The 16,296-nt window shown below is 37.3% G+C and overlaps 1 protein-coding gene across 2 annotated transcripts in view; it reads left to right on the forward strand.

Annotated features, from left to right (window-relative positions):
- Nucleotides 1-16,296, forward strand: part of QSER1 (glutamine and serine rich 1) — a 78,510-nt gene that overhangs the window by 28,199 nt on the left and 34,015 nt on the right. For both annotated transcript variants that reach the window (XM_069554687.1, XM_069554688.1), the window contains exons 2-4: nucleotides 5,119-5,231; nucleotides 5,633-5,794; nucleotides 8,685-12,380. In XM_069554687.1, the coding sequence (XP_069410788.1) occupies nucleotides 5,119-5,231; nucleotides 5,633-5,794; nucleotides 8,685-12,380 (3,971 nt within the window). The remainder of the gene's footprint in view (nucleotides 1-5,118; nucleotides 5,232-5,632; nucleotides 5,795-8,684; nucleotides 12,381-16,296) is intronic.

Genomic DNA, 16,296 nt, shown 5'->3' on the forward strand with positions numbered 1-16,296 from the left:
GACTATACAGTCCATGGAACTCTAGGCCAGAATACTGGAGTGGGTAGCCTTTCCCTTCTCCAGGGGATCTTCCCAACCCAGGGATTGAACCCAGGTCTCCTGCATTGCAGGTGGATTCTTTACCAGCTGAGCCATAAGGGAAGCCCCATATATCAATAAAGCTGTCATAAAAAAAAAATAGAACAAAATAACAAAACTGAGATACTTAGGGATTTACACTTTAAAGAATTATACAGTAAATGCTACAAAAAAATCTAGGAAGAATTAAAGACCAAAATAAAGAGATATACTCATCAATTAGAAGGCTCAGTACTTTTAAGATGGTTGTTTTCCCCAACTAATGTATAGAGTTCATGTACTGTTTTTTTAAAAATTGACAGCTGACTCCAAAATTTCTCTGGGAATATGTTGCATGGCCAAAATAATTTTGAAAAAGAACAAAATTCCAAGATTTGTACAACCTGAATCATTTATCAGACTGTGTGTTATTGACCTAAGAACAGACGCTGATCATTGTAACACAGTAGTTAAGAACAGAACCATAACTATGGCTAGTTGACTTTTTTGGACATGGGTTCAAATAGGTTCTGTAGGTAAAGAATGATCTTTGAATTTTTTTCTTTTGCTGCACTGTGCAGTATCTGGGATCTTAGTTCCCCAACCAGGGATCAAACCAGTGCCCTCTGCAGTGGAAATGCGAAGTCTTAACCACTGAACTACAAGAGGAGTACCAAGAATAATCTTTCTGATAGGTAGTACTGCACAACTGCATTTCCAAGTTAAAAAATAAAAAGAATCCCATGCTGTACCTCATACCATGTGTAAAAATAAACTCCAAATGAATCAGAGACCTAAATGGAAAAATTAATGCTGTAAGACTTCTTGAAGAAAATATAAGAAGAAATTTTTGAGATATTAGACTTGGCAAAGATATCTTAGCTATGACATCAAAAGTACAGTTCATAAAATAAAAAAGTTGTTTTGGTCTTCTACAATTTTAGGAAATTTTAGGAAAATGAAAGCCACAGATTGGGAGATAATGTTTACAAAATATGTTTCTGATCAAGGATTTGGTTCCAGAATATATAGGCAACTTAAACAACCAAAAAAAGTTTTAGAAAAATAAGTAGATAGTTTACCAAAGGTTTCTGATGCTCAGCATTGTTAGTTACTAAGGAAATACAAATTGAAATCACAGTGAGGTACCACTGCACACCAATTAGAATAGTAAAATTTCTTTTAAAGGAAAGGAAAACAAAGAACTTATAATACTTAGTGCTGCTGAGGACGCAGAGTAACCACACCAGACATACATCACTGATGGGAATGCAGAAAGGTGTAGCCACTTCAGAAAGCAGTTTCTCTGAGGTTAACCAAGTTTCCAAGCAACTCAGCCATTCCCCTCCAGTGGTATTTCCTCAAGTGAAATGAAAATTTACATCCAGACTAAAACTTAGGTACATATTTTTAGCAACTTTATTCATAATTGCCAAAGCAAAAAAGAATTCAAAGGTCCTAGAACTGATTAGTGAATTTAAAACCACCAGCAACCTTTGGTACATCTATATCAGGGAGTTATACTCCACAAGAAAAAACAATGAGTTGCTGGAAGTGGGCACGCTCTTTGCCTGCAGAATGTCAGCTTTTTCCCTTCCAGTGGTTTGCGCCTTGCTGGGAAATTCTGAGAGTCAAGAGAAAGTCATCCGGGACATTGCTAGACAGCTTGCCCAAACAGCATATGGAATCTGCCCAGGGCTCATGGAGACTCGACCGCACAGTTTAGGAATGAGAGCCTGTCAGAGGAGGACAGGAGTATCTATTTGTTCAACAGATACAAAGATTTAGTTATGCAAGAAGAGTAAGTTGTTCATCGTTCATGAACAGATCTTCTGTACAACACGGTGCACGTTGTTAACAATACCGCATTGTGCACTTTAAGTGGGCAGCTCTCATGTGAAGTGCTCTTACCACAATAAAATCAGTTGGTTAGAATGTTAGCCTGGAAGAAAACATTCACAATACATATATCTAACAATGTGGATCCAGACTATATTTTATATTTTAAAAACGTCTTGAAACCGAGGGTCGCTAACAACCCAGTTTTTTTAAACAGCCAAAAATTTGAACAAACTTCACCAGAGAAGCTAAGAACAGTCGCATGAGAAGGTGCTCCTCATCATTAGTTATTATGAAAATGCAAATTAAAACACAATGAGATACCACTTTACCTACCTAGAAAGGCTAAAATTAAGAAGACTGAAAAGATTGTGTGACAAGGATGTAAAGCAAAAATGTAATGTTGATTAATTACTGATGCTAATGTAAAATGGTACACGTACCTACCTAATGACCCAGTAATTCCATTCCTAGGTATTTAACTTAAAGGAAGGAAAACATATGCCCCCAAAAGACTTGCGTACAAATGTTCATAGCAGATTTATTCATAGTAGCATGTAACTAGAAGCAATCCAAGTGTTCATCTGTAAGTGAATGGATAAACGTAATTGTGGTATCTTCAGATAATTTAATCAAAAGGAATGAACTACTTATGTATGCAGCAACATGAGTGAATCTCAAACATTATGCTGAAAACTTTAAAAGCCTTGTACAAAAGAGTATAGACTAAAAAAAAAAAAAAAAAAAAAAAAAAGAGTATAGACTATGATTTGGGACAAGCAAGCCTAAATTTTAGTAACATTAGGCTTCCCAGTGGTTATCTGGGGCCAGGAGTGAGATGAAAAACGTATTGACTGCAAAGGGACATGAGAAGCCTTCTGTTGTGATGGGAATGTTCTACAAGTTGGTTGGGATAATGGTTATACTGGTGTATACGTTTATCAACAAATGTGTACAAACTGAATTGTACATTTAAAATAGGTGCACTTTATTGTATGTAATTTATATTGTACGTTAATGAGTTGATTTTAATGTGTAAAATAGATTTTAAATTAATCCTAAAATTGAATCTTCAAACTAAAGTAAAATCTAACTCCTATATATCTAATTAATAACATAGCCATACAAATAATTTACTTAACTTTTGGATCAGTATTCTAACTGTATATGGGTCTTTAGACAAAAATATATTGTGAACAAATACTTACACTTGGTGGTTTTGTTTTTGGTAAAGATTGTGTTAAAGTATTTTTGGATAGAGCTAATGAGTAAATCTGTAAGTGTAAACTGGGATTCTGACTGTAGGAAAAGGAAAATAGGTGTGAAGTGGAGGAAGATGAGGAATGGTATATTGGATTTTAGTTAGAGTTGTCATTATGCACTCATCATTTAAAAAAGACATGTGTTTCTTAGCTTTGTCCACTTAAGGGGCCTAGAAGCAATGACAGCTCAGGCATTGAATATAGTTGACAACACAGATCTTGATTTCAAAATGCCATTGCCCACTAAAAGACGACTTCTTGAAATGGTTGACTTCAGGTCTGGTACAGAATTTAAAAAAACAAGGTGAACCTGAAACATCTTGTGCTAGAAGGTAAGAATGTGTCAGAGCACCATGGAGGACATGTGAAAAGGAAGCAAGATTGAGGGGACAAATTGAATATCATGATATGATATTTTTTAAAGTATAATACATACACATTGAAAAATATATTAATATATTTATATATTTTGTATGTATTTATATAGATAAGAGAGAGAAAAGGGGGAAATGCTCGTTTTCATAGAAGAATGCTAACTTTTAAATATTGAAAGTACTGTAATTAGAGCACTACTGTTTCTAATCTCTAGTGCAGTAATTAAAGATCGTGAAGAGTTGGTGTCTGAAACCATTAGCTGTTGGGACAAGGTATCGACACTGTCTTAACAGTTAACACCTCCCAGTTGTGTATTAATTTTGAAGAAAAGAAATAACTACATTCAGAGATCTGACAGCACCTGAACCACTTCAAGTTTAACATCACCAGTAGTGAGACAAACTGAGTATGTGTGTCCTAATGAGATGAAACGATAATTACAAAGCATCTTTATGTACTTCTCATGAAGAAGCAATCAGACAAATCTGGTATTTGGGATAGTACAAATACATTTCAAGTACATTCAACTGACTTGGATTCCTCAAAATAAAAAAAATCCATGTCATGAAGTCAAGGCAAAAGGGATCTGGAATTAGGGGCAGAGTGGAGACACTATTTTAAATGTAGAGACACAAGCAAATATAATCTTCAATTTTGATTGCATCCTACAAAGAGCTTTAAAATTGTAAACATTTTGATAACTGAGGAAAATTAGAATATGATCTCTGTATTAATCACATGCAATAATGACAGCATTAAATTTTCTTCAAGTCTGGTAATGATATTTGGTTATATAGCTGAATGTCCTATTCCGAGGAGATACCACTGAATTGTTTAAGGATACAATTTCATGACATCTGCAAGCTATTTTCAGGTAGCTTAAAAGCATATGTGTCTGTGTATAAAGGTAAAACAAGTATAACAAAATGTTAGCAGTCTTTGAATCTTAAGTGACAGGTGTATAGATTATTCCTTGTTCTATTTAAGTTTTTTTGTGGGTTTAAAATATTCAAAATAAAAATCAAGGGGAGAAAAATACCTTGTTCTGAATTACTCTCAAAATGTATAAGCTTGAAATTTTCAAGGAGAGTTACTGGGAAATAGTGTTAATTATCAATTCATTTGAACTATCTGATATTCCAGAGAATGTCAGAGGGACTTTAGAGATTATCTTGTCTGGGTCCCTTATTCATACAGGTGAAGAAATGAGTCTGACAGTAGAGTCACTTACTGAAATCATACGGTAAGCCAGTAGTAGCTCCTGGACAGTGAGTTCAGCTGTCCTATTTTCCAGGATATTTGTTGCTTTTCCACTGTGCCATGTTATCTCTTCCCATAAAAGGACTTTGTTGGAGGTAAAGTTAAATTAAGAAAAATACAAAGTATCATTTTTTCTTCCTAGTTTGTTTTCAGTAATTTCCCCTGCATTTTGACAGTGTTATGAGACCATGTTTGATCTCTTGATACATAGGTCAGGAATTTAGTGAAAGATGTATGCTTCTTTTAATAATTGCCTTCCTAGAATTCTTTTGATCATCTGGTTTGAGCTGTGTTTTTTTTGTCATTTATTTTTTTTATCCTCTAGTTTAAGCTATGAAGAAGGACATCCCTCAAACTCTGAAACAGACCTCCTTCAGAGACCGACTTTTGCAGCCTCTCATCAGCTTCCTGGATATACTGCCACACCTCAGCCAACTGGTAAAAATTCTACTGTGAAATATACCCTGAATCTGGGTGCATTTAGTGAATAAGAAGGAAAATCAACTGTCACATGTTGGGTTATGAAAGTGAACAGGACAGAACGGTTCCATGGGAAACGTTAGAATGAAAATGAGATTGAAAGCTTTGTCTTTTACTAATAGGAAACAGTTATACAGTTAATTAGTAAGGAAAACTTTTTTTCCTGCATCTCTATAGATTTTAAATTATAACTGTGCTTAAGCAAATTAATACTTGTTTGCTATTCAAAATGAAGCAGTTTAGGATTGTAGCACTTTGGGCCTCAAATTTCAGAAATTCCTTTTAAAAATAGCATCAGGAATATCCTTTTATGTTAATATATGTTTTTACTTTGGGATACATTTTGTCTTCAAATGTAGGTCTTTCTGGAATATTTGATACTAGTGTGAACGATGCCAGCACTAACACTAAAGAATCTTCAGTGATGAGTTTTCTCTCTGCTGTTGAATCCCGAACTGCTCAGGCTGCTTCTTCAGGAACTACTCTTTTACCACAATTCAGGGCCCCATCCTGGCAGACAGGTGATGCTTTGTTTTCTTTAAGTCCCATAGAAATACTGCTAAAAATTCACTTTTTATACTTTTGTCATGATGGTAGTGTGGCTGAGAGTGGTGTTAATTATTGATTTTCCAGTGAACTTTAAAACCCAGAATTTTTCACTATTTTAAGGTGGATAAAATTCAGGAAATTGTTACTAGCAGAAATTCAGTTTTAGCACTCTGTTGAAAACTAACAAGTTGAAGAAGGTAGGTAATTGTTAAAAGGTAAATCCTAGATATAAAGTTTTTACCTGGCAATTTAAGTAGTCACTTATTTACTTGAGAGAAGAAAAGATTAAATTTCTTTTCCTTTTATCCCCCATGTTACTTTTATAGAGGTATAATTAACATGTCAAATTTTAAAATATTTAGAATGTACGTTGCACTAATTTGGTACATATTTACATTGTGAAAAAATTCCTCCATCTGGTTAATTAACAAGCCTATCACTTTACATGTTTATCTTTTGTGGGGAAGTTGGTGAAAGATTAAGTTCTGTTTTAGTGCCTTCAGACTGGATAGGTGATACAGTAAAAAACAATCTTAGAACTGATTTTGTCATTAGAGTTAGGAAAGTTATTCTTAAGTGAATGGAATAAGTCATTCTTTAGTAAAAGCTAGTACAAATTGATGTTATTATATTATGTACTTTTCTATTTTATTTCATTTTTCTGTTGCCCCTTGAAATTGTTTGTGTGTATTTTTATTTTTTGCAGGATGACAGCTTAGTTTTTTTTTTTAAGGTTTCATCTTAAAGACTATACTTTTAAGTAATAGTGATTGGAAATATTTTGTTATTCTGATGTAGATTCCATTAATAAAGCTGTCTTTTCAGTATGTCTGAGAAACTTCTGCTTCCAAAGAAACAATGTGTTAGTGTGGCATAAAACAATATTTTTTAAAACATTAAAAAATACAATAGCTTTATTTATTGCTTCCTGGAATAATTTTACATTACATGTATTTAGTTAATTCTAAGCATTATTTATTGTTTCAAGAGTAACTAGATGTTTTCTGTCCTTGTAGTCATAATACTCTTGATTGCTGCCCGTCTTCTGGGATCTTAGCTCCTCGACCAGTTAAACCTGGGCCCCAGCAATGAAAGATCGAGTCCTAAGTGTTGGGCCACCAGGGAATTCCCACTTTTTTGACATTTAATGGAAAGAAGTGAAAGAAGAATATTTTTGAAAAGGGCCAGAGAATCTTTTTCCCTCTATTTTTTCAAAATGGGGAAAAAAATATCTTAATGGAAGCTCACTAAAAAATATGTAAATAGGCTTAGAGATTGAATTTACTGTTACAGGGAAAAAGCATGGGAGGGGGAGGGTTTAATTGGGAATTTGGGATTGGCATGTATACACTGCTGTATTTAAAACAGATAACCAGGAAGGACCTACCGTATAGTGCAGAGAATGCTTCTCAATATTCTGAAATAACCTATATGGGCAAAGAATTTGAAAATGAATAGGTACATGTATAACTGAATCACTTTGCTATACTGAAACTAACACAACATTGTTAATCAGTTTTGCTCCAACATAAAAATTTAAGAAATGGAAACAGTTAGGGCTTCCCTGGTGGCTTGGTGGTAAAGAATCTGCCTGCCAACGTAGGAGACATGGGTTTGATCCCTGATCTGGGAAGATCCCACATGCTGCAGAGCAAATAAGCCCGAGAGGCACGACTGTGGAGCCTGTGCTTTAGAGCCTGGGGGCCACAACTGCCGAAGCCCATGTGCCCTAGAGCCCGTGCTCCGCAACAGGAGGAGCCACCACAATGAGAAGCCCACACGTGGCAACTAGAGAGTAGCCCTTGCTCCCCGCAGCTAGAGGAAAGCCCACACAGCAGCGAAGACCCAGCACAGGCAAAAATAAATAAATTAAGGAAAAAAATGAAACAACTAAAAGGTACATAAAATGAAAAGTGATGGTTCCTAACTATAGTCCTGCTTTTTAGAGAAGAGTTAATAGTGTTTACTCTTTATTGATATCTTCATGCATCAAAACTTTTTTTGTATTTTCACCTAAGCAGTGTTACAGCAGCAGTATTATTAGGATATGCCATAATTATTTTATCAGTCTCCTGTTGATGGCCATTTAGTTTGTTTCTACCTGTTATTCACAATAACTGTGCTGAGTATCTTGTTTGAATCTTTGTGTCCACTTATTTCCATAGGGTAAATTTCCATAGATCTAAATTTCTGTAGGAACTTTTGGATCATAAGGGTAATTACATGGTTTTACTTTGGCTGTAAGTGGCTAGACTGCTATCCTGAAATGTTAACAATCTCTTCTTGACAGTACTTCATTAATTTCTGGTCAGCTTTTTGTGATAAGCATGCATCTATTGTTATTGGAAGTTGTTCATAGGAAATCAAAACTTGAAATGCAAGGATTTTAAAAATATACATGTATTTTGATGAAACAGACTTTGCCATGTTAACCTCACTATTAGTTTTAGATTTATTTATTACATTAAATGTAGGGAGTTTGGTTTCAGTTTTAATGTTATGAACATTTTAGTTTGTTCATTGGTATTTTGCATGGGAATTTCAGGGTAATCACTAGAGATGATATATTCTTAGTATTTTTGTAAATTTCAAATGACATATCTGACTGTATAATCTCATGTTTATATAACAATAATAGAAATGAATTGCTGATACCTTTGTAGTTTTGTTTTTGCCTTATAAAAACTAGCTATTTTGAAATATATTTTTTAGAATTTCTGTGCAGAACTAGTTTGTCAGACTTTTCAGTTTTAAAGAGATTTTGATGGATTAAGGGTTATGTAAGTTTCACAAGTCTATTATGAGAACAGATAGAAGTGTTTGTGCTATAACTGCATGAGCGTATTTGTTTTCTTTTCACAGGTATGCATTCCTCAGCACCAACTGAGCTGTTTGTTACTGGACCTTTGCCAACCACTGGAACACTTCCATCCCCTGCCCTCCCTGCTTATCAGCATCCTGCCACCTTCAGCAATAGAAACTTCGCTACCACCTCACCTTTGGTGCTTCAGGATTCAACTTTTAACACTACATCAAATGGAATTTTAAGTCCTCATGATCCTTTGCTTCAAATCAAGACTTCCCAGGGAACTGTTCCAACTGCTTTGACATTTGAGCGCCTGGGCAGTTCTGCGATAAGTAACAGCATACCACCTCAGTCTTCAACGTACCGCTCAGCTCAAGAGTCTGCACCCCATCTTTTACAACCTCAGTTTAGTTTGTTGCCTTCAGCACTTGGAGGAGCTCAGCAAACTTCTCAAGCCTATGGTTCAACTCTCTTTACTAGTTCTACTGCTTCCATTGAAAGAGCTCTTCTCCGAGAATGTAGTGTTATTAAACACCATCAGCGGCCTTCAGGTACCCAGTCTATTCAGGCACAACTGACTGGTTCACAGCATTCCTTACACGGTTATCTATCAAATGCAAGTGGGGTTAATTTTCAGGAAACAAGCAGGCAGTCATCTTTATCCTGTAGCCCAATTGGAGAGTCTACTCAGGTGAGCAATGGAGGATTGCAACAGAAGCCCTCCCAGGTCTCAGTGGAACTTGCTCAGTCCTATTCATCTGCAATTCCATCATCAGGGTATCCTCCTACTGCAAAAGTAAAAAGCTGTTCTACAAAACAACCACTAGCATCAGCCAAGTCCCCCAAACCTCCAAGTATAATTCCTCCTGTGCAAACACTAAGCTATTCCAAACCTTTACATAACCAGAGTTCTGTAATATCAGGCCAAGCACAAATTTATTCTACAGCGCAGCTACCAAGCCTTTTATCAGTCAGTCAGTCACAAAATTATGGTTTAGTACAGCCACATAATGTGCCATCTATTGTTCATTCACAGGTTTATAGGTCCAGCAAAGTTGAGAAGTTGCCATCCTTGTATAAAACATTGACTTTCTCTGGCTCATCTCAGACTATCACTTCTGAAAACTCAACACTTAATTATTCTTCCAATCAGCAAGAGGTGTTATCTTCGGTTACTAATGAGAATTACCCTGCTCAAACAAGAGATCCGTCTTCAGATAGCCAGTCTCAGAGTTACTCATCTGGTCATTCTCAGGGTTTATCACCAGTCAGCCAGACACAGGTTAGCTTTTCATCTCAGTCACACGTTTTGCCAGTTGTTAGTCCTTCAGAAAGCTATGCTTCAGGTCAGTCCCTGACATTAACAGCCCCTTCTCTTTCTTATTCTTCTGCCTCTCGGGCTCAGAATGTGCCAGATGCTAGTCCAACTCAGAATTTTATTTCTATGCATTCTTCCCCAAATGCTCAGACCCAAGGGTCATCCTCTCCCCAGTCTCAAAAGTTTTTGCCTGCTGTCCAGTCATCATCTTTTGCGACCTCTACTCATTGTCAGACCTTACAGAATAACCTACCTTCCCCTGATCCAAAGTCTTACGCTGAAAGAAAACTTGACTCAAATGTTTATACGTCTTCAAAACAAGAGGATGATTTTCCAATACAAGAGTTACAGGTATTACAGCCACAAGTATCTCTTGAGTCATCAACCCAAAGGCTGTCTGAGGGGGAAATGAACGTTCCAGAGTCAGCTTATAAGGTGTCAAAGGCAGATGACAGATATTCTCAGAGCATAATCAGAAGTAATTCCTGTCTTGAAGATCAGGTGGTTGGTATTGCTCTACAAGGGTCTAAAAAAGAAGAAAACCTAGTTGGTTCAATGACACAACTTAACCAACAAATTGGCCAAGTCAATAGTTCTGCAACCCTTGATATTAAGAAGACAACTAATTTAATGCAAACTCCGCAAATACGGTTGAATACTAAAGACCTAAACCAGCAGCATTCTCTTATACAGAAGGTACATGAAGCCAAGGTCCAGGAGCAGCATGATCAAATAACTAATGCCTCATCTCAGATTCAAATTCCAAACAATGCTTTAGGGCATGGCCATCAGGCATCTCTTCCTAATACACAGGTCCTTTTAGATTCTGCCTGTGATCTACAAATTCTTCAGCAGTCAATACTGCAGGCAAGTTTAGGACAAATAAAGACATCTTTACAAGTACAGCGTGTTCAAAGTCCTCAACAAATAGTACATCCTTTCCTTCAAATGGATGGTCATATTATTCGGAGCAATGGCGAACATTCTCAGCAGCAACTCCATCCTCAAAATTCTGAAATTATGAAAATGGACCTTTCTGACTCTTCAAAACCATTACAGCAACATCTGACAACAAAGGGCCATTTTAATGAAACAACTCAACATGATTCAAAGAATCATTTTGTTTCTCTTGGATCAATATGTTTCCCAGAGGCAATGCTCCTCAGTGATGAGAGAAATATTTTATCAAATGTGGATGATATCTTAGCAGCTACAGCAGCAGCTTGTGGGGTCACACCTTCTGATTTCTCCAAGTCAACTTCAAATGAAACCATTCCTGCTGTTGAAGATGGTGATTCTAAATCTCATTTTCAGCAGTCATTAGATGTTGGGCATGTGACATCTGATTATAACTCCATAGCAGCTACAGTAGGAAAGCCACCAAATATAAATGATATTTCCTTAAATGGAAATCAAGTTACTGTAAACCTTTCACCAGTACCTACTCTTCAGTCAAAGATGACTCTTGATCAACAGCATGTTGAAGTACCTGGTCAAAATAAAGCTTCTAAAGTAACTTCACCAGTAGTCGGACCAGGTCATGAAGTCCAGGAGCAAACTTCTGGTCCATTCAAGAAACAGTCTGCAGCCAGTCATGAACCTGAAGAAGACAGTGAAGTTGCTGTTGATAGTACATTAAATAATAACAGAAATCAAGAATTCGTTTCTAGTAGTAGAAGCATAAGTGGAGAGAGTGCTACATCGGAGAGCGAATTCGCTTTAGGCGGTGATGACAGTGGTGTGTCGGTGAACTCCTCTAGGAATACACTTGCAGTGTTGGCCATGGCCCAGCCTGGGGAGACAGTCAGTGTCAAGATGGAAGAGGAAAACCAAGATTTAATGCATTTTAACCTCCAGAAGAAGAAAACTAAAGGAAAAGGGCACACTAAAGAGGAAGACAGCAGTCATCAGAAACAGCTGAAAAGACCTGCCCAAGGCAAACGCCAGAATCCAAGGGGAACAGATATATATTTACCGTATACTCCCCCTTCCTCAGAAAGCTGCCATGATGGTTATCAGCATCAAGAAAAAATGAGACAGAAGATCAAAGAAGTAGAGGAAAAACAACCAGAAGTCAAAACTGGATTTATTGCCTCTTTCTTAGATTTTCTGAAATCTGGGCCCAAACAGCAGTTTTCCACTCTTGCTGTGAGAATGCCTAACAGGACTAGGCGACCAGGAACACAGACCGTTCGTACATTTTGTCCCCCACCACTTCCAAAGACTGCAGCTGTGACACCCACACCTTTAGTGTCTGAGGCTGGGGCTAACAGTCCATCAGAAAAACTTGATAACGAACTTAAAAACTTGGAGCATTTATCTCCACTTTCTTCTGATGAAGATGATCCTGGAGTATGCAGTCATGATATTTACAAAAGCAGCTCTACTACCTTAAATACTTCAGACGCTACTTCTGATAAAAAGAAGAAAGCAGGTAAAGTTTTAAATTTGAAGTTCATAATTATGGCTTTTATTTTTTTTCTGGCTCTGGAAAAAGTTTTATGCTTTCTTAGCTTGAAGCAAGTCTATAGTTTCTCAAGACAGAATGCTTAGGCAGATATCTTAGACTTATTTTTTTTAATGTTCCTTGCCTCTAGGAAAGTTCTGAGTTTTAGACTACATAGTTCTGGGTTTTATTCAGCTTTTTATCACATGCAACATAGTTTACATAGTGCACTATCCAGATTTTTCTAGTCTGAGTCATCTTAAAGTGGCTCATGGATATGGGACATTGTATTGAGGGCCATGTTGTTATGTATAAACTGGCATATTTTCTTTGTATGCTAATTTTACCTAAAAAATTAACATTTTGCTATTAAATTGGTTATTTTGTGTGCGATTAAGTTCAAAACTTTAAAAAAATTTTGCACTGGTTTCATACTATATGCCCAGATCCTTTAGGTGTATAAGGGAACATTTTAAGGAACTATTTTGAGAAGCATTGTCTTATGTAAATAATTGTCAAGCAGTATAAAAGTTATTGTTGTAAAGAACATGCTAAGGAAAAAATAGCAGTCAAATAGCTACCACCTCTGTGCCAGGAACTATTAGCAATATCGTGAGATGTGCTTTGTATCTCCAATATACAGATGATATAACAGACTAAATGAATTGTCCGGGCCCATACAGTTAGTAAATGACAGAGTTGGAGTCCATATTCAGATTTAAATCATGCTCAGGTTTATCTGGTTCTAACACCTGTATTCCTGCCTATCGCTTTTATATGAATAGAGTGGTACTTATGAGTTAAACCTTGTTTTGTGATGTACTTTTCAGCTTCTTTCCAGATTTGACCACCTTTTTAACTAATGAAGTGATAAGAAACAGCCGGTATCCCAAATAATCTATTAGTGTAAATGTCTGCTAATACATTTGTCAGTAAAAGTTTTAAGTCTGCTAAAACATTTCTGAAGAATTCTCATTTTGTTATACAGGGAAATTAGCATACTGGAAAATTATTGCTAGAGTCAGAACATAACAGATGTAGCTAATCACAGGAAGGTTTTACATTCTTCTCCCTCAATTCAGAAAACTTTGCAATTACTGTTATATTCCCTGTTATGTTCTTAGAGCAAATCTTTTATAATCTCTGTTACAAAACATGAATCTGGAACTAGTTTTAGTTAAAACCACCACCATCAACCTGATCCTTACTAATAGATCTTTGAAGTTTTCCCTTTACGCATTGCCTCCTCTTCTGTGAGGACCCGTCATCTCTTGCTTGGGCCTACTGCAACAGATTTCTCATTAGTATCCTTCCCACCAGTCTCTGCACCAGTCCATCTTCCTTATTGTGATCACATTTATCTTTATAAAAAAGAAGAGTAGTGTAGTGTGTTAGTTGCTTAGTAATGTCCAATTCTTTGCGACCCCATGGACTGTAGCCCGCCAGGCTCCTCTGCCTATGGAATTCTTAAATCAATTATTAATCTCTGCTTTGGAAATACTTCTTGTTGCTCCATGGAAAAAAATTAAAATGTGTAAAAATTCTCCCTTTCCACGTTTCACTCTTTGCTCACTCTTGCCACTTCCCCTCTTCTGTGACAGCTGAGTTTCTCATTGTTCCTTGGACCTGTGAGCACCTTTCAGAATCATGCTCCTTTTGAACAGGTTTTTCTCTCCCTGGGTCCTCCTCAGTTTTTTAGTCCAGTAGATACTTTTAGTTCTCCTTGAAGACCCTCTTCAAAATCACTTTGTGAAAGTTAACTCCTGGCAAAATTAGTGCTCATATCCTCTAAATTCCCACAGGTCTTAAATCTTTCCAAAAGGCAAAAGTTTTAAATTTCAACAAGGTCTGTATCCTAAGAAATCTTTGCCTAACCCGTAGTCACAAAATTTTCTCTTGTTTTCTTCTAGGAATTTTAAAGTTTGCATTTTGTATTTAGGTGTAGGATCTCTTTTAATTTGGGGGGTGGTGGTATAAGATGTGAGGTATGGGTTGAAGTTTTGCACATGGATGTCCAGCTTTCTTTGTTGAAAAGACAATCCTTTCTCCACTGATTGCTTTTCACATCTCTGTCAAAAATCAGCTCACCATGTTTGTCTTGTTTTTTAATTATGTAGGTTTTGGGTCGCTCAGTCATGTCCAACTCTTTGTGACCCCCGTGGACTATACAGTCCATGGAATTCTCCTGGTCAGAATACTGGAGTGGGTAGCCTTTCCCTTCTCCAGGGGATCTTCCCAACCCAGGGATTGAACCTAGGTCTCCTGCATTGCCAGTGGATTCTTTACCAGCTGAGCCACAAGGGAAGCCCAGCTGACCATATTTGAATGAATCTATTTCTGGACTCTCAATTCTGTCACACTGATCTACATTTTTATACTTTGATCAGTGTGACACTGTCTTAATTGCCATACCACTGTGTGCTTAATCTTTCAGTCATGTCCGACTCTTTGCAGTCTCATGAACTGTAGCCTACCAGGGTCCTCTGTCCATGGGGATCCTCCAGGCAGGAATACTGGAATGGGTTGCCATTTCCTTCTACAGAAGATCATCCCAACTCAGGGATTGAACCCATATTGCAGGTGGTTTCTTTACCATCCGAGTTACTGGGAAACCCTTAATCAATTGCCTCATAATTAATTTGGAGAAGGCAATGGCAACCCATTCCAGTACTCTTGCCTGGAGAATCCCGTGGACAGAGGAGCCTAATGGGCTACAGTCCATGGGATCGCAAAGAGTCGGACACGACTGAGTGATTTCAGTTTCACGCACTGGAGAAGGAAATGGCAACCCACTCCAGTAGTCTTGCCTGGAGAATCCCAGGGACGGAGGAGCCTGGGGGCTGCTGTCTGTGGAGTTGCACAGAGTCGGACACAACTGATGTGATTTAGCAGCAGCAGCAGCAGATTATAAAAATACAGTTAAACATCATATGTTGATCTGAAATTTGCACAACTGATTAAAATATTTTTAAAAATGGGAATTCCCTGGCAGTCCAGATGGCGTCACCGACACAGTGGACATGGGTTTGGTTGGACTCCGGGAGTTGGCGATGGACAGGGAGGCCTGGCGTGCTGCGGTTCGTGGGGTCTCAGAGTTGGACATGACTGAGCAACTGAACTAAGTTGAACCAGTAGTTAGGACTCCGGCTTCCCCTGCAGGGAGGCAGGGAGCACAGGTTCACCCTCTGGTCGAGTAGCCAAGATCCTGAAGTGCAGCCAAAAAAAAAAAAAAAACCGAATAGATTCTTAAAAAATTAGATTGCATAGGATTGCCTATGTAGAAAATGATGGCAGAAAAAGCATTTAGTTTCATTGATTTTTTTTCTCCTTTGTTGACAGTTTTACTGATTTCTGCTGTTTTTATTAATTCCTTTTTCAGTTTGTTTTTAGTTTATTATGCTCTATTTTTATCTATTTTCATATGGTAAAAGTCTAAATTGTTGGTTTGAGACTTCTTTTCTTTTTTGAAAAAGATTTTTTTGATGAGGATCATTTTTAAAGTCTTTAGAATTTGTTGCAATATTGCTTCTGTTTTATGTTTTGGGTTTTTGGCCCTGAGGCATGTGGGATCTCAGCTATCTAACTAGGGGTCAAACCCACACCTGCTATATTGGAAGGTGAAGTCTTAACCACTGGACCACCAGGGATGTCCCCTCTACTCTTTTCAGCTGCTGCTGCTGCCAGGTCGCATCAGTCGTGTCCGACGCTGTGCAACCCCATAGACGGAAGCCTACCAGGCTCCTCTGGCCATGGGATTTTCTAGGCAAGAGTACTAGAGTGGGTTGCCATTTTCTTCTTCATTCTTTTCTGCTCTAAGCACTTAATGTTACAAACTTCTCTCTAAGCCCTGCTTAGCTATATCCCACAAATTTTATTTTTATTATTTGTTTTTATTATTTCAAGT

The sequence above is a fragment of the Ovis canadensis genome, chromosome 15, assembly GCF_042477335.2.
Source record: "Ovis canadensis isolate MfBH-ARS-UI-01 breed Bighorn chromosome 15, ARS-UI_OviCan_v2, whole genome shotgun sequence".
NCBI lineage: Eukaryota > Metazoa > Chordata > Mammalia > Artiodactyla > Bovidae > Ovis > Ovis canadensis.